Source organism: Propithecus coquereli, unplaced genomic scaffold (assembly GCF_000956105.1).
Source record: "Propithecus coquereli isolate 6110/MARCELLA unplaced genomic scaffold, Pcoq_1.0 Scaffold423, whole genome shotgun sequence".
In the NCBI taxonomy this organism is placed as follows: domain Eukaryota; kingdom Metazoa; phylum Chordata; class Mammalia; order Primates; family Indriidae; genus Propithecus; species Propithecus coquereli.
Window position 1 is genome coordinate 2,624,585 of NW_012149986.1, and position 18,581 is coordinate 2,643,165.

At 51.6% G+C, this 18,581-nt stretch overlaps 1 protein-coding gene across 2 annotated transcripts in view; it reads left to right on the plus strand.

Moving 5' to 3' along the window:
• Nucleotides 1–18,581, plus strand: part of SYK (spleen tyrosine kinase) — an 88,328-nt gene that overhangs the window by 34,822 nt on the left and 34,925 nt on the right. For both annotated transcript variants that reach the window (XM_012653578.1, XM_012653577.1), the window contains exons 2-3: nucleotides 5,524–5,977; nucleotides 8,330–8,490. In XM_012653578.1, the coding sequence (XP_012509032.1) occupies nucleotides 5,564–5,977; nucleotides 8,330–8,490 (575 nt within the window). In that variant the 5' untranslated portion in view covers nucleotides 5,524–5,563. The remainder of the gene's footprint in view (nucleotides 1–5,523; nucleotides 5,978–8,329; nucleotides 8,491–18,581) is intronic.

An 18,581-nucleotide genomic window follows, 5' to 3' on the forward strand; every position in this document is an offset into this window, starting at 1 on the left:
GCCAGTACCCACCGAAAACATGGAGTGACCCCGACCATCTCCAGGCAAGCAGGTCGTCTCTCCAGTAAATTGAGTATCACAGTAAAAAGTGATTCTCTTTTAGTTCTTGAGCATTTTTTATTGTGTTTAGCGTAATATTGTAAACCACGAGTAACAGCGTGGGACCCATACAAAGTGCAACTTAGTGATGCTGGAGGTGTTCCCAAGAAGCATAGAAAAGTCATGACATGATAAGAAACAGTTGAATTGCTTGATACGTACCATAGATTGAGGTCTGCAGCTGCAGTTGCTAACATTTCAGACAGACAATTCATCTTACAAACAGATGACATAAACTTACAGTATCAACAAACAGTACAGTACTATAAATATATTTCCTATTCCTTACGATTTTTTTTTTTTTTTTTTTTTTTTGAGACAGAGTCTCACTCTATTGCCCTGAGTAGAGTGCCGTGGCATCAGCCTAGCTCACAGCAACCTCAAACTCCTGGGCTCAAGCGATCCTCCCTCCTTGGCCTCCCAGAGTGCTAGGACTACAGGCGTGAGCCACCATGCCCAGCTAATTTTTGTAGTTTTAGTAGAGATGGCTTCTCACTCTTGCTCAGGCTGATCTTGAACTCCTGAGCTCAAGCAGTCCTCCCACCTCGGCCTCCTAGAGTGCTAGGACTACAGGCATGAGCCACTATGCCCGGCTCTTACGATTTTCTTAATTACTTTTTTCCGTAGCTTACTTTATTGTAGCAATACAGTATATAGTACATATAACATAAAATATGCATTAACGGACTACGTTATTGGGAAGGCTTCCGGCCAACAGTAGGCTGTTTGTAGATAAGCTTTTTAGGAGTCAGAAGTTACACATGGATTTTTGATGGATGTGGGGTCAGTGTCCCTAACCCTGTGCTGTTCCAGGGCCAACTGTACATTCACCATAGAAACTCCAAAAAGGAAAAAAGCAATGGGTTTCCCTTGAGCAGGATTTTGTGAGCATCTGATAAACCGCCAAGCATGAGCAAGATGGTAAAAGTTTCCAGATCTTGGAGCTTCCTCTTAGGGCAAGGGCAGGCTTGTGATGATGCTAAGAAGGTAAGAGGTACTTCTGTGAGGTTAAATGTGAGTGGGGCGCTGGGGCGGGCAGAGGCAGCCGGCTGACACTGGATCAGGATACAGCTCTCCGGGGATGACACTGGGCTGAGACCACAGGCCTGAGCAGGAGGAGCAACCAGGGGAAAGGGCAGCAGCGGGGACAGGAAAGGCCTTGACCTGTGAGGAGAAGGGTGGTGTGCGGGACACGGTGAGCAAGGTGAGGCTGCGGGGCAGGCTGAGGCCGGGAGAGCCTTGAGGCCAGGGGAAGGCGGCTTGGGATGTCATGTGGACGGAGGGACACCTGGCGAGCATCACTCCGCCTGCAGGGTGGGGGGCAGACAACACGGGGTGTGGGTGGAAGGGAAGGGGGAAGACGCCTCCACCCGGGAGATGCCGGCGGCTTCCCCTAGCGCAGGGGGAGACGGGAGGCAGGAGACGCAGTAGCCTGGGAATACGTTTCAGAGGAAAACTGCTGAGAGAGCCCGGAGACCAGCTTGTCTAACCTCCCTCTAGGTTCCCTAGCCCTGTGGCTGTGTTGATGGACTCGGCTCCTGCAAGAGCTCACTGCTTCTTAGGGGAAGGGAACCTGCTCCAGCCTGTAACTAACCGATGCTGCTGGAGCAAAGCACGTTCTTTTCTGGCTCGGTGGATTAGCCCTGAGGGATGAGTGAAGGGAAAAAATCCGGGAACACCTGGTGGTAGTTGGTGTCATTTCTTCAATTAGGAGAGACTGAGGAATATGTTTGCTGGGGGTGGGGGGAGTAGTGAGGAACCAAAAGCTCCATTCGGGGCACATGGAGGTCAAATTGCCTGTCGCACACCCAGGTGGTCACCTCAGGTAAGCAGACGCAGGTCGGGACCTCAGTAGAGAGAAATGCGTATCCACTAGCCAACAGGTATTTGTGAGCGCTCGCCACGTCCCGGTAGCTGTTCCAGGCATGGCGGCACTCGCCTGCCAGAGCTGCTCCTCCCTGGAGGGAGTGAAACCATATTCAAGTTCACCAGTAAGTCACACGTCAGAAGGTGGTCTGTGGAGATGTGCTGTGTATGTAGCCCAGGGTATTACAAAACATTATTTCATATCAAAAAACAGACGTCGACTACTAAATGCACATTTAACCTGCGTTATAAAAAGGCTCCCAAAGAGCAAGGGATTTTCAGCGTCCTGAGGAGCTCGTTTGGCACCTGAAGACTTTCCTTGCTGCAAAGCTGCCTGTGCACGTGTGCACCGAAGTGGGGGAAGCAGCGGCTGAGGGGCAGAGGTGGAGTTAGGGAGGAAGTGGGGGGCTTGGTTGTGGGGACCAAAGGCCTTTTTCATTTCTCAATTTTGTGCTGTTGAATGAAGTGGTTTCACACATGGAGAAAAATAACTGGGAATATTGAATTAACAAAAAATAGGGAGCAAGTTCTAAACACTGTTGAGCAGAAAATTATCCCAGTGAGTGTTAAAGAGCATTTGAGCTGTGAGCTTTCCCCCTCGTCAGATTTAAGCAGTGGGTCACCAAAAGTGGCAGCTGGGAACAGCAGCTGAGTTCATGGGTGTGCAGGAGGAGCACATACAGCAGGGACATCGCTAGGTCCGTGCCTGTCTGGGGTTGGGGTGAGGGGCTACGGAGATGCCACAGCTGTGGCCAAGACGAAGGCTGAGTGAAAAAGTAAAACTCTCTGGATTTGCCATACTAAATGATAGCTGTTGTCTGAAAAGCAGAGCTGGGAACAACCATCTGGCCATGGTGGACAGTGGCTGGGATGACTATCTCCTGTCAAGGTAGCCCAGGGAAGAGGACACTGGAGACCAGGACAGGGGCCCAGGTGGGTGCCAGCCCTGAGAAGGCGTGCACGGGGGCAACTCAGACACTGTTTATTCCCCCAATGGAATAGCCCAAGAATGTTCCCGTAAGCTGTCCTTGCAGTGAACCAGCTCTCTTGTCCAAACCACTGACGTGCCCAGGTCAACTCCAGCACAGGACGTCACAAGGCCAGAAAAGGGACACTCAGGCACAGCAATGCTGACACAAAGCACAGCATGGGCCTTTGCCACCTGCTTGGGAATGAGTCAGCAATGCACCTTCAAAGCCACACACAGCGTCCCTGGCTTGTGCCTGGAGGAGGGACCCGGCAGGCTGCTGGGGTCTGCAGATGCTTCCCCAGGGCCTGGTCAGGGCCCGTCTATTCTCCTTGTCATTCACTTCGATATGGGACTCATGCCTCAGTACCAGCACCAGTGGAAATATTAGTGACAAACCAAAGAATTAACAAATAGTTATGTTAAGATTTACATAAATTAAAAAGTATTTGCTAACATTTTATTTAAAATATTATTTCTAAAAAAGTTACCCTCTGAGTTGGAATTAATAGTGCCAACTGCTATTCTGCAGCTAAATAGGAGGGACCTGGGGACCCACAGAGGGGAACCGAGCATTAGGGCCAGGTGCACAGTGAGAGTGGCCTTTGAGGTCGTCTGCAGGGATGGCTGAGATGGCCTGGGTGATGGGCGCCACCCCAGCAGAGAGGGCGGGTGGCGTGTGCCTGGCTAGTGGGTTCGGCTTGAGGGCCGGGTTGGGGAGAGGGATGGGCAGTAAAGAGCTCACCAGGCCACTTGGAAAACGCGCTGGAGAGAGCGCAAGGACTCCAGAAGGACTTCGGGGTTCCTTCCAGGCACTGCAGGAGAGCTGGTCTCGGGTCAGGGCCCAGCATCTGCATCTGCAGGACTGCGGACTTCAGGACTTGGGGCCCAGGCGTGCGTGTGCACGTGGGAGCTTGAGGAGCGCTGGGCTGCAGGTGGAGAGGTTGGAATGAGAGCTGAGCCCTCGGAGACCCCGCGGGGAGGAGCACTGGAGTGTGCGGAAGGAGGGCAGAGGGGAAGACTGACCGGGAGGGAGGCAGTGCCTGGGGCACCTCAGGAGGGGACGGCGCTAAAACTGCAGCAAAGCAGCATTAAAAAATTAGGCCAAAAGGAAAAAGGGAATCAGAAGAGAGATATTCCTTCCAAAAGACACAGCAACTCCGTTTTTCCAGAGATGTCTTCTTGTTAATAGCATTCTTAGATTGAAGAGCAAATGGGCTCTATGCTTTAAAAAAAAAAATTCTGCTGAGGATGAAGTTTTAGAAATTTGTTGGACAAAGAAAAATTAATCATCAATAGTCAAATATGAGAAGCAAGAAAATTATTATTTATGCCATCAAATTATAATAAAACTCATTCTTTATTTGGGGCTCACCCAGGTGTGATTTGAGGATATTGTCTAGAGAAAATACTGTTACTTGTATCAGGGCGGTAGTCTTATGCTTTGCCGCCCTTTGAAGGATAATTCATATTAAGAGAAGCAGTTTAACATAACCGTGCATGCGTGGCGTGCGTGTGTGTGCGTGCGGTGTGGTGTGGGGGGTTCAGGAGGTGATGAAGGGGTATGTGCTTTCTCCCCAGATGAGTGAATGGAGTCATCTAGATAATCTTCCAATGATAACAAGCCCCCTTTGGTTAAAATATTCACCTCTTTGGATACTTTTCGGATTGGCAACATGTATCCTCATTTACAACCATGATTGAGAGAAAACACTGTCCATGTTGGAAATTCATGCACCCCCGTCATTTTTTCTCCGGAAATGTCAGGAGAATGCAAGAAGTTTAGTGCAGAGTCTCTCTTCCATACCAGAGGCCCTCAGCTGCGGAACCTGCAGTCTCTCTCTAATACCAGCTGCGATGGGAAATGGCGTCTGCCCAGGAAGTCGTCTGCAGGGGCCGGGGAGGGGACAGAGTGCCAGGCCCAGGACAGGGGACTCTGCAGAGGAGGATGTCTGTCTTCGTGCCTCAGGCAGCAGCTGCTGTCTTACCACCTCAGGCTGAAAGTGTGACGGCCTTGTGGTGACAAGTCAGTTTTGCATGGGCTACAGATGTGGCTCTCACTTCAACTTTGGGGTTCAGCTGCAGTGTATGGCAACACGAAATGGTTACTTGCAGCTCAGGTGGAAAGGTCTTTAGGAACAGCTTCCCTGGCAGTAGAACGAGGAGCGGGGTTTCTTTTCTCAGGAGGAGCATTTGGTTCAAGCTCATGCTGCTCTGCCTCCTTGGTGCCACTGTGACCCTCAGAGTGAGCTCGAGGGTCCTCTTTTTCAAAAGTACTTCTGTTTACTTCTCTTTTGGGTATATTTCTTCTTAGAATTCCTTGTCTCCACCAAAAAAAAAAAAGAGTTAAATTGGTCACTTTCATCAAATGCTCAGTTTCTAGGTTCAAAATTCAGAGGGCGTGGTGCTTGGCAACTATAATGATTATGTGAGCAGAAAGGCCAACCATGCATTGGGAAGTCCAAAAAAGGGAAAAGCTTCCGTTCTGAGCTGGAAGGATTTGTCTCCACTTTGAAAGGGTTTGGGTGGTTAGCAAACGTTCCCTGCTGCTTGGGTTCCTCACCAAAGTTCTCCATCTTTGTCTCGCCCAGGTGGATACCTGCTCAGGTGTGTGCCCTCTCGCCCTGAAGCATGGCCAGTGGCATGGCTGACAGCGCCAACCACCTGCCCTTCTTTTTTGGCAACATCACCCGGGAGGAGGCAGAAGATTACCTGGTCCAGGGGGGCATGAGCGATGGGCTCTATCTGCTGCGCCAGAGCCGAAACTACCTGGGCGGCTTTGCGCTGTCTGTGGCGCACGGGAGAAAGGCGCACCACTACACCATTGAGCGAGAGCTGAACGGCACCTACGCCATCGCGGGCGGCAGGACCCACGCCAGTCCGGCTGACCTCTGCCACTACCACTCCCAGGAGTCTGACGGCCTCATCTGCCTCCTCAAGAAGCCCTTCAACCGGCCCCCTGGAGTACAGCCCAAGACCGGGCCCTTTGAGGACCTAAAGGAAAACCTCATCAGGGAATACGTGAAGCAGACGTGGAACCTGCAGGTGAGCCATGGCTGGTCCTGCTACCTGGGTTCAGGGGGCCCCCTAACTCCACACAACCTCCCGGTTACGGGCGACGCCATGCACTGGGGCCTTGTATGTCCAAATAAGCAGCCATCTCCTCAGCATCAGCTCTGGCCAAAGCATGCCTTCCTTCAAGAGGACAGCCTCTCCTCTCTCACTCCTGCAGTTGGGGGGGCCCCTTCGTGCCAGCAGTGTGGGTTTCTCCACTGCGGGGAGCCACTGTCACCCAGCGTGTGGTGCCCTTTCAGGGAGGCATCAGTAGGTGTCAACTCACTTTTATGCACCTGACAGAGTCACACTATACACACTGATATGCACTTGATTTTATAGCTTCCTGACATTTCTTGCAGAACTTTCTGTATCAGCACTTACATTAGCTGCATTACCCTTTCTTTGGCCACCTGGTATTGCCTGCTATGCACCGTAATTTATTTAACTAGAACCTATTGGTGGACACTTCTGCTGTTTAGAAATAAAGCTGCCAATTACGTTGCTCTAGACCCACAATATGCTAAGCTTGTGTGCAGTGTCTGCAGGACAAACTCTGGAAGGGTTAGTTAGATTTGCCACAGCAGAGGATGGGTGATTTGGATACATTGACACGTTACCACCCAGAAAGCTCGCAGGGGTGTGACGATTTATGTTCCTGCCACATTCTTACCAGCACTGAGTGTCAGGAGCCCGCAGGTTTGCTCGACAGTGTACTCTTGGATTTATATGTTCAGCCGTATCTCCTTGTGTTTCCTGGACGTAGGCTGTATGCATTTTGCCATGTTATTTGATACATGCAGATTTATGATAGTATTGACTTTTTGAGGATTATATACAGTGACTCCTTTTATTCCCTTAATATGTTCTGTATTAAATTAAGCCTTGTAGACAGATACTGCAATACTACGTGCCCAGTATTTTTCTTGAGCACTTACTGGAGATGTCTTAGACCATCCTTTTACTGTTTAAGTCAGATGAATCGGATCTACTGAAGTATAATTTACACACAGTCGATTCATCCTGTTTAGGTGTGCAGGTCTACGGTTTCTGACAAGTGCACAGTGTCTGTGACATCCCCCGCCCAGCACAGACGGACAGGGGCTTCGTCACCGCATCGAGCACCCTTGCGCCCTCCCCTGACTCCAGCCAGGGGCAGCCACTCATCTGCTTTCTGTCTCTACAGTTCTGCCTTTTCAGAATGTCACACAAGAGCAACTCCACAGCACCCAGCCCCTTGTACTGGCCTCCCGCACATGGCGTGATGCGCTTGCCGCTTAGCTGTGCTGTGTATGTGTCGGTGGCCGCCTCTTGCTATGGCTGAGTCGTGTTCTACGGCCTTTCGCTTTTGGCCTCTCTGCTCACTGTTTCAGGCCCCTCTGAGGTGTGTGAACTGTCACTGCTTTTGTCTTTCACTTCGTCTGTGAAGGGTGATACAATCACTGTGCTCACGTTCCCTCCTAACTTCCCTCCTCCTTCCACCTCCTGGTTTGGGCGGATTATGTTTTTATTCTTGCTGCCGCTTCTCTTCCTGAATGCAAACAATCAAACTGGGGCTCCTCGTTAACTGCTGTAGAGAATATCTATTCTCTTCCACTAAGAAATAAGGCAATCAATTCTCCTAGCTCTCTGCCCCTTTTCCTGTTTTTGATTTGCACGTTATTTCCACATGGTCAAGATTTTTCATCTTCACTTTCTGTGATCACATTCCGTGAAGGTACAGGCAGGCGTGTGTGGGTGCCCAGCGAAGCCTTGTAGAGGCGGGCAGGACAACACGTGTGCCTTCACTGAGCACATCTGGAGGCTTCTCAATTATTATTAAATCAGTGGTCCTCAACCTTTTTGGCACCAGGGACCGGTTTCATGGAAGACAGTTTTTCCACGGCCAGGGCGGGGGGAGCAGAGGCGGAGCTCAGGCGGTGATGCGCGGCCCTGTTCCTATTAATAACAGGCCACAGCCTGGGGGTTGGGGTCCACGGTAGTAAATGACCAGGTGTGACACAGGACAGTCTACCTAGTGGACACAGTGACCTGAAGGACCAGGGTAGGAACCTCATTCTCTAGGCCTCATGGGTTATCCCACAGAGTTTCTGAAGTCTTGCCTGGCTTTGAAAGGGCCAATCTCTTTATTCTCAAATCGATTTTCTTATTTATACACTTGCTGGTATTTAAGTAATATATAAGGATCTTTCTGGTTTTATTTATTGAATGAATGAGTAAATGAATGAATGAAGTTCAGTCCTGTTCTACCATGCCAGAACTCGAGACAGATTAGAAATACCTCCTGGGTCTTTTCCGTTTTCCCTGGCGTTGCTCACGCTGTGGTCCCTGCCCTGTGCGCAGGGGCAGGCCCTGGAGCAGGCCATCATCAGCCAGAAGCCGCAGCTGGAGAAGCTGATCGCCACCACGGCCCATGAGAAAATGCCCTGGTTCCACGGAAAAATCTCTCGGGAAGAATCAGAGCAGATCGTTCTCATAGGATCAAAGACAAACGGGAAATTTTTGTAAGTACGGTGTCTTTCCCTGTCCCCCCCCACCGCCAGGCCTGCTTGGACAGCTTCCCACGGTTGGGCCCCACGTGACCCGGGGGAGGGGCCCCGCCTTGTCATCTGACAACATGCATGCTGGCTGGTCCCGAAGACATTTTGAACTGAAGCTATCACATGTGACCTAGCATTTGTTTTGTCCAGTCTCATCCTAAGATTGACACTCTTCTTGGGTACTGAAGGATATAATGTTTAAAGAAAATGTCATTCAGCCTCGTATTCTTTTAATGGCAAATGCAGGATGCATAACAATTTCTGTGGCTCTCCAGCTAGAATAAAAATATCACAGTTTGTTCACTCAAACTTCCCCTGTGATCTCACATTTCACATCTGTTTTTACTTGGGACCGAGTATTAACAGGACGCGTATTAAAGAGAATTTCTTGGGAGGAGTGTATGTGAGTGGTGAGTGCAGGTTCATGGATTTCAGTCTTCTGAACCCAAAAGTTAGAAAGTAGGAATCCTGGGTTCTGTTGGTCATTATTTTTAGTGGTTTGATGTAAACCTAAATTTAGAAGGCCCTGAGATACAGGCCAACGCCAGCGAAGCAGTGGTCGGGAAGGGACGGAGCTGTCTTTGGGTGGCGTCAAACTTCCCCAAGGGTCCGGTCAAGGCAGCACAGCAGGGCGGTCTCGCGCAGGGGAAACTCTCACCTGCATTCCTTACCTCTCAGTGTCCCTGCAGAGATGCTCCCTGGGGACACTGAGGAAAACCGCCCCATTCTGGCCTTGGGAACTTAAACAGAAATGGCAATGCAGCCTCCTCAGGCATGCTGATGAACACCCAGCTGACTCTGTAAACCTTTCCTAGAAATGGAAGTGTTTTCTCTGAGTATCCATCTATTTAAAGGATTCTCCTCAGACTTTACCATAATATCTCTTAATTTAAAAATGATTTTGGGCTAGGCGCGGTGGCTCACACCTGTAATCTGAGCTCTCTGGGGAGGCCGAGGCGGGTGGATTATTTGAGCTCAAGAGTTCAAGACCAGCCTGAGCAAGAGTGAGACCCCGTCTCTATTAAAATAGAAAGAAATTAGCTGGACAACTAAAAATACATGGAAAAAAATTAGCCGGGCATGGTGGCACGTGCCTGTAGTCCCAGCTACTCGGGAAGCTGAGGCAGTAGGATCGCTTGAGCCCAGGAGTTTGAGGTTGCTGTGAGCTAGGCTGACGCCATGGTACTCACTCTAGCCAGGGCAACAGAGTGACACTCTGTCTGGAAAAAAAAAAAATGATTTTAGCAAGGCGTGGTGGCTCTGCCTGTAATCCCAGCTACTTTGAAGGCTAAGGGGGAGGATTGCTTGAGCCCAGGAGTTCAAGTCCAGCCCAGGCAACATAGTGAAACCCCGTCTCAAAAAGAAAAAAATTGTCTTAAACACAATACTTGAAAAATAAAAAGGAGTAGCCCAAGTTGCCAGGCACTGGTGGCTAGGAGGAGGGTTTTCAGTGGGATGCAGGATGCTGTGAGGGGGAAGACATTCCCTCCACCCACCATGGGCACTTACTGGCTCATTTTCCCTGAGGTTTGGACTTTTACCCTCTTCTCCGCAATAATTCCCAGCACAAATGTCACAGGACTGCACACATAGCATGCTAGCACATAAAGTTGGCCCTAGATAGTGTGAGCCACACGATGGGGACTGCTGGCCTCCTGCTGGGTAGGATACCTGCTAGGCTCTTCAGCAGATGCCCTGGCCATGCAGCACATTCTCTTTTCAGACTTGTCTGTTCCTGATAACAGCTGCGCCTGCGTGGGCCCGAGGTCTGCTCTCGCTGTCCTTTCCCAGGGACGTGTGTAAACCCCATACAGAAGGCAGGAAGCCCCGCGAGCAGCTCCTGTTTGATAAACACGCCCCATTCCCTGTCTGCCCTGAAGAGATGGGCGTCTCCTTTGTGCTCATGCACATCTCGTCCCCCCAACACTGGGGCTCATGGCTTATACAAGAGATGGACAAACTTGTTGTGCTTCCGAGTCAGCTAGTGTCAGTGCTAACCAGCATGGGCCTGTGGGGAGGCCCTGGGCGTCTGCATTTTCACCCGCACCCGCTGTTCTCCGGGACTGGGTTCTTGCTCCACCTTACATTGCGATTGCTGAATTACCTGCCCTTGGCACTAACCTTTCAGATAACAGTATCCAAAGCCTTCTTCCTGTGCTCCCCTCCTGTGCCCCCATGGGACCTGCGGCCTTGCCCATGGGGGTTTGGTGCACAGCGCCCATGGGGGTTTGGTGCGCAGCACCCCTGAGCTCAGGCCCGGCGTCCAGCAGGGCGTTAACGAGAGAGAAGAGCACAGCTTGGGGGTGGCCAGACCTGGCTTCAAAACCCAAGTTCCAATGCCTATCACAGGACCTTAGGCCGCGAGGGTAACCTTCCCGAGGCTCCGCTCCTCCAGGTCTGGGATCCATGCGGCTCTTGCCCACCACTGTCTCGGAGATTCAGTGAAAACACACACCACTCGCACAGGACAGCACGTGCGGTCACCACGATGTGGCTTTTCCTCCCTCTGCTACTTCAGTGCTCTGTCTCCACCATCAGCACCAGGAACGTCTTGTTATCAGGACATCCCTTGGTGTTTTTAACAGGGAAAATGTGAGGCAGCATCCTGCATGGCTTTGCTACTTGGCGATTTCACCCCATGGCGACCTTTCATCCCCTGCGGAGCCTGCCCAGGCTGCTGTCTGGGCGTGTGGACTTGCCTCTCTGAAGGACAGTGGTGTGTTCTGTTGTGAGTGTTTGAATATGGCCACGGACGCTTGTTTAGAACATAGAGAGTTTGCCATTTGTACACAGCCCAGATCTTCTGCATCAGTGAATACGATGTTTCCCAGGTCCAGGTGCCTGGACGTTGGTCCAGATTCTTTAATCTTTAGAAGTGTTCACATGTGTTTCTTCCACAGGAAAAAGAGCTAAAAGGCTCCAGTGAACCCTTATAAACCAGCACCAGATCCCATGGCTGCACTCTGGTGTGACTGCGTCCATGTCCAATCCACAGTGGGAGTCTGTCCACACTCCCTTGTTGGGTCAGGCCCAAGTGGAAAGAAGTCCTGGACCTGGTTTTGAATAATCCAAATCTGCCCTGCTTACAGGTCACTGCCTGCAGCGTTGCCTATTTGCAACGAATAGCCACAGCGCAGGGTCTTTGGAGACAGAACTGGACTCCCGTCACCGCGGGTGTCCTCACGTAGAGACAGAGATGTCACCACAGGGCACCTACCCTGTGACAGCCGAGGGGACCCGGCCAGCTATCAGTTCCTCTCCACCACTCCTTTCAGGCTTTCATCTGGATTTCCCTAAAGGACGTGCCCCACGTCTACTTTCCAGTGCTGAGCATATCCGTCCCCCGCGTTCCCTGGGGTCTGTAGTTGCAGGAAGCACCAACTACTGGGCCCGGTCCTCAACTTTGGGAATGGAGAAGTCAGTCCAAGTGCATCTGCCCTCTGGGAGGTCACATGAGAGAGGAGAGGCACTGAATGGCGGGAAAGAATCGCACCACATGTCGAGGGCATGTAAGGGAATAGAGCATGCCTGGGTCGGGGTGCTGGGCTCTGCGTGGGCTGGGTGTCAAGGAAGGGCCCCAGTGCGCAGGAGACGTCCGAGCAGAGGCCCAAAGGTGGTCAGGGGCCTTCCCAGCCCAGGGGCAGCACAGGCGGGAGCCCTGGGACAGGGCATGCTGGGGGCCAGCCTTCCTCAGACCTCCCTGATGGAATGCTAAGAACCTCAGAGGCTCTTAGATCTAGAAATGAAACCTAATTTTTGTGATTCCTAATGCTGGGCTTCATGAACTTGATTTTAAAGTAAGTTCCTGTGTGTGAATGTGCCAGGCATAAAGTCAGGTGCTTTCTAGCAGCTTAGTGAACACAAGCTGGATTAGAATCATCGATGAATCTTGGAGTCAAGACCAAGGGACGCCCAGAGGGGGATTTTGAATGTTAAATGGTTCCCATTTAGGGAATCCCACGGTAGTCGAATGTGAAAGTTTCTTCTAGAATCTCTCTGATCTGCTTTATCAAATCAGAGGGGTGTGGCTAGACCCCATTCTTGGGAAAACCTGCGCCTTTGCAACCCATATTAGAGGTGGCTCTCCCATCTTGAGTGGGACCACAAAAGAGTACCGAGCACTGCCCGCTTCCTTCCCCTCCTTAGTCCACTGGCTGCGAGGGGGTTGCTTTCCCCACCGCTACCTCTTGCATGTCACGGCAGGAGGCTAAGGCCGGGGAGGACTAGGGAACAGGGAGAGGGGCGCTAGACACTGACGGGCGCATTTCCTAAGAGTTGCTCCTTCTGGGCCCCAGGCAGGCTCTTGCTACATTTGTTGCAAAATGTACTTGGATCTGGGATTTTTCCTTAATTTCAGAATGTCAGGACCAGAAAGGGTCCTAGAGAATCACCAGCCCTATCCACTCTTCCCTGCTCATCTTTCAGAGGATGACGGGCCCTGCATGTCCTGAGGTGGGCCACCCAGTGGGAAACCATCTCAGAGGCTCTGAAACAAACGAGGCAGGTTGTTTGCACAGGCTCTCCCTGGACACCCTGAGCCACCTCTGTCGGGATCTGACTGAGAGAGCTGGACCCTCCCCTGTCCTCTGTGTGGGTTCTGCGGACCACATGCGTGACTCAGGGTCGTTATTTGTCTTTATTCTCAAGGGTCTAGATTTCCACTCCACTCTGCTGCTTTTCTGTGACTCTGCCCCAAGGACTTCCTTTGACTCCAGGGAAGATTCAGTGACTCAGCATTTCTGTGTTGGTCAAGCAGCCACAGTCACTTTGTCTCTGCTCTGATACCCTCACCCACTCCACTCCCTGTGCTTTGTCCTGGGTCCTCTGCAGGCCTGTGGGCTGGCCCATAGAAGGTGCTCAATGAGTGTTTGCCACCTAAATCAATGAATTATTGTAGATCCATCCCCATCTCCCTAGCTCATTTTTGCCTTCCATTTCCTGAAATGCATTGACAATAACTGTAGTTCCACACAGGGGCAGCTCCCCCATGTTGGCGATGAGTGAAATTTGGATTCTTGAACCTCTCTCTGTTGCCTGCCAAATCATTACTGGTGGACAGGCCCAGGGACACAGCAACAGATCTAGAAATACAAAAAGATGACATGATGCCTTCTATAGTTGGAGGATTCACCGTCTCTGGGTGGGGGGCAGTGTAGCCCATTAGCAACATAGCATTTGGGTTGTCTGGACCCAAATGCTGGCTCTGCCTTATAACCAGCCATGTGACCTTGAGGACGGTACTCAGTGGTCTCTTTTCCTTCGTTTGTCTGTAAAATGGGTTTAGTGTCATGCCTGCCTCTTAGGGTCACTGAGGGTTGCCTACCATTGTAAACAGAAGGCGCTCACATGGTACTTGGCACAAAATGTCAGCCGCTGTGCTGCCCTTGCCCACAGCATCCGTGGATGCATTTAGATGCCTCAGTAAAACACATTTGAACAGCATGTCCTCAATGCAAACCCTTCCATCCCCATGTCATAGGCATACCGTGATCTGTGCACGTGACTGATTCTCCTGCAGATGAGAAAGCCGGGCAAGTCCCTCTTATCCTTTCTCACTGTTTTTCAGTTTGCAGTAGCTGCGTTTATTTCCACTCTGGGGTTGTGAATACATAGAGAGTCCCTGTCTGGCCATAAAAGGATTCACACTGGCTTTTTCTTTTATGAACTGACAGATTAAAATAAAGAATAGTTGTTTCACAGAGGGGGTTGGAAGTTTACTTCTGCACAGCAAGCCATAAACTAATCAGCAGGATTTTACCAGTTTGGTGGAATAACATGGGCAAGCAGACCCCAGCAGTTACTCTGCACGCTCTCATCATTAGCACAAATGCACAGTTCCCACCATCGACACCAGAATTTCAACCTGAGCATCACATTATGCTGAAAGCAAAATTGGCAAGAATTGGACTAAAAGGTGAAAAAAAGAATTCCTAAAACACACATAGCACCATGGCCATCCAGAAATGCCTTTACTTGGGCAGACTGAGAAAACCCTGAGGGAAAGGCAGCATATTTCAGAAATAAGAGACCTAGATCTGATGGTAACTCCTCAGTAATGCAGTTCAAAATGCAGAGGGGAGACCCAGAACTCCTAACCATCAGGATGGGTTATGTCTGGGCGATGCTGTCCAACTCAGAGCCCAGTTTTCTCTCCTCATGAGCCACGTGTGAGATCCATTCACGGTGACGGCACACGAGCCAGGAGGGACCTCACCACATAATGGGCCTAAAGCCTTTGTTTTTCAAATGGTGACTCAAGTGTGGAGGAGTTTGTCCAAAGTTGGTAGGCAGAAGGCAGGTCCCTGGCATTGTCTAGGGCTGAGAGGAGACAGTGACCAGCAGCCCAAGCCATCTCCAGAGGTTCCACAACCACGGACCCCACGCAGCGCCCCAGCCAAGGCGTGGCACCTGGGAATGTCTGTTGGAAATATCAGAAAACACAAGAGGCTTCCGTCAGCCTTCCCCTCTCTTGCCTCTTGTCCACACATCTCCCCCAGACCATTCAGGAGTGACTTGGAGAAAGTATTAAATAGTTATCGGGGCCTTTGCACATGTGCTTAAAGAATAGAGAATATAAACAAAGACTCTCTTTGGAGGAGATGGACAAGGTGGGTCTGTGACATTCCTAGAGATTATGGTCATCACCTGGCCTTTGCCATAGTAACCCCTGTCCATGTCTGGGGTACTCGCTGGCCAGAGGCGAGCACTGGACTTGGAGTCCTCCAGCCCATGTTCCGTGGGTAAGGTCAGAGCTCTGCCTCGTTGGTGATGCCAGGGACCAAGGCAAAGCAGAGGGCTTGAGTTGGGAGGCACAGCCGTGGGAGGCATGTCCCTTGGCCTTCCAAGGTCTCATGTGACGGCATAGTTTGCTATTTTGAAAAGTTAGTCACAGCTCAAGTGTGAAAAATGAATTTGTTAGAAAGGGAAACAAAGCCTATTTTCTAAAAATTATGTATTTCTTCCCCCAAAAGGAAGGATCCGGGATCGGTGGGGCCCAAAGCATATACAATTTACAGACCTTCTTTTTAAAAAACAATACAAAATTAGTTATAAAACAGAATATACTTTTTAGAATGAAGAAAAAATCCCAATAAATTGTAATTTTTTAAAACTTGGTAAATGCTACAAACATACAAAATTTAGGCAAAAATAATATATTTTAATTAACTGCCTGCTACATCTCCATGACACCTTTTATTAATATTTTCTACATGTTTTTGACCGCATTGCATTTGACTGCCTCTTTGTTCAACAATAATACTATTTTTTACTTACAGAGAAAAGATAATTCAGTCCTTCCTCTAGGTTCACACCTCATTAGTAGAAGTGTCATGCACGTTTTTAGGATCCCCGTCACCTTTGGGAAGGGAAGTTGGAATGGAAGAAAGAGTGGGCTTACCTGGCTGTGACTAAAATACCTTTTACGAATTGTTCAGAAACTTAAGGTCGCGTGATCACACGGCTGGGCCCCCGCGGGCGGACGCGGCCGTGGGCAGCAGGCCGGGCAGGGCAGCATGCCCCAGGCCCTCCAGCCGCAGGCCCTCGTCCGCGTGGCTTCCGCAGCGCAGTTAGCGTCGTCACGCATGCACGTCTCCAGCGCACATCCTGCCTGCTGAAGTGTAACGTGAGGTGTCCGTCGTTCCATCAGAAAACTCTCTTAGGACGAAAGTGCTCTAAAAATTACATGTTGGGCAAAATTTAAAAAATGGAACTGAAGCTTTCCTTGGTGTTTATTATCCACGTAAATATTTTATTGTTTTTGGCTAAGAGTCCTTGCAAATCTTACAGAGACGAGAGCTAGTTCAAAGTGACCTTTAAAACATGTAAGTGGCTGCTTTCCAAATAGCTGAACTGATGTTGCAAATAAAGGGAATATTTCAGAGTTGTGGAAGGAGGCATCCGACCAGTAAGTCACCGATGCCACTTTAACTGCAGTTCCTACTTTCCGATGTTACAAGTGTACACTGTTAAAACGTTTTTTAAAAGCTAGAAAAATAGTCACTCATTCAACAAAATACTCACGCGTTCAAGCGGACGTGCACGCCCGGCCTTGTGAGTGGCCCTGAGTCCCTGCCCTCGCCCCTTAGAACGTCAGGTTCGAGTAGAGCGCCGCCACGTGGGACGTCACTCTCCACCACGACCAGTGCGCACCCAGAATTGTCTTTAACTGCTTTCGTTTACTTGTTTATTGTCCCCGTTACCACCGGGACACTGCGAAGGCAGAGTCTGGGGCATCGCCCTCTTCGGTGTGACCCCAGCAACCAGAGCAGTGTCTCGCGGGAGAAATCTTGCTGGGTCAGGGGACACTCCAGCTGCTAACTTGAACGGGGCGGCCCCCAGGTGGGAGGAAGGACGGCAGGAGTGGCCGGCGGGCTCCGGTGCGCAGGCGGCAGCGTCCCCAGCGTGTGCTCGGCGGGCTGAGGCCGGGAGGGCAGTGGCGCAGGGAGCGGAGCGGCCGGGCGGCCTGGACGCGAGCGGGCGAGGCAGGGAAGCGGCGCAGGTCGATGCTGCTGCAGGCAGACGCCCGGGGATGTGCAGGGCCCGCGGTCTCCAGAGCCCTCGGCCAGGGCCGCGAAGGGCAGGAGGCTGTGAGCCGCGCAAGGTCGTGGCCGCGTGGCGCGTGAGTGGGTGTGTTACCTGCGGAATGGCCCGAGGAGCGGGCACCGCTGTCGGGCGGGAGGTGAAAACGATTAGGGAGAAGATCTGGCGAGAGCCGAGACCCTGGCCGGCGGCAGGCTGCCTGCGGGAGGTGCTGGCCGCTGCCCGCCGCACCTCGGTGTGGGGGGTCCCCCAGCCGGCCAGGCGTGAGGCATGGAGGGCGCGCAGGGACGGGCACCGGAGAGCCCTGCGGGAGGGCTGGCTGAGCCCCTGCTCAGGGACTGGGAGGACGGGCTTCCAGGGCGGAGCCAGGCAGCCCAGGCCTTGTCCTCCGGGGGCTGAGGGCGCAGCACTGGGGAGTCGGCAGGAGGTTGGGCGCGCGGCCCGGGGCGTGGCGGGCCTGAGGTCGCAGGAGTGTGCTGTCCCTGCAGCTGGACCGGCCCTCAGTACTGTGCTCTGGCTGCGGCTGCCAAGTGATCTGGGCGGGACACCGGGAGCTGCTCCTTTCCCGTGGTAGCTCTTCAATACGTTAGTTAAGACCATCCCCAAGAAGCCCTTGTTCCCTGTCTGCAGGCCGGGGAACACGCGAAAGCAAGCCCTCTTAGCAGGGTCCAGCTAGGGGCTGGTGTGCCCTCAGAGGCTGGGCAGCCTTTCCAGCCCCACGTGACGATGCCCCGTGTGGCTCCCCGTTCCGCAGTCAGCAGGTGAAATTCAGTTACCCTTCTGTCCTTCTTTCCCTCCTCCTTTTTCAAGAGAAAAAACACTTTAATCTTTGAGTCATCCCTTTTTTTAGTAGCCATTTTCCATTTCTCGCTTCCCCATCGTGTTCATACCCGCTCTCTGTCCTCTCACTTATTTCCTCGCACACTCGCGTGCACCCCCTACACTCGCACAGTTATTCGCCAACTCCTTTGTGCCTTTTAAATCGGGGGCCCTGGGGGGGGGCCCGCAGGATAAACCAGTGAGCTACAGGAACAGAGCGCCCAGAGAGGGTGTGCACCACGTTTTATGCAACTGGGGACTGGAAGATGCAAGGACTCTGGCTCCCTAAAAAAAGGGTTGTGTCCACACAGAAGCTGAGGTGTGTGAAACAGAGCCCTACTGTCCTTGTGCAGCAGCAGGCCGGATAGAGCTGGCTGGGAGGCACCAGATGACACACCTGTCACCCTTGAATATCAGAACAACACCTCTCACCAATGCCCTTTGTCCTCCCTCCCCCCACCCCACCACATAGCCTGGATGGCAAGTGGACACCTCACTTTATTTTTTTTATTTCAGCATATTATGGGGGTACAGATGTTTAGGTTACGTACGTTGCCCTAGCCCCCCTCCCCCCCAAGTCCGAGCTTCAAGCGTGTCCATCCCTTTGATGGTGCGCATCGCACTCTTTGTTTATACCCGTCCCCTACGCCCCCCCCCCCGCCTGACATCCAATAGATGTTATTCTTACATGTGCA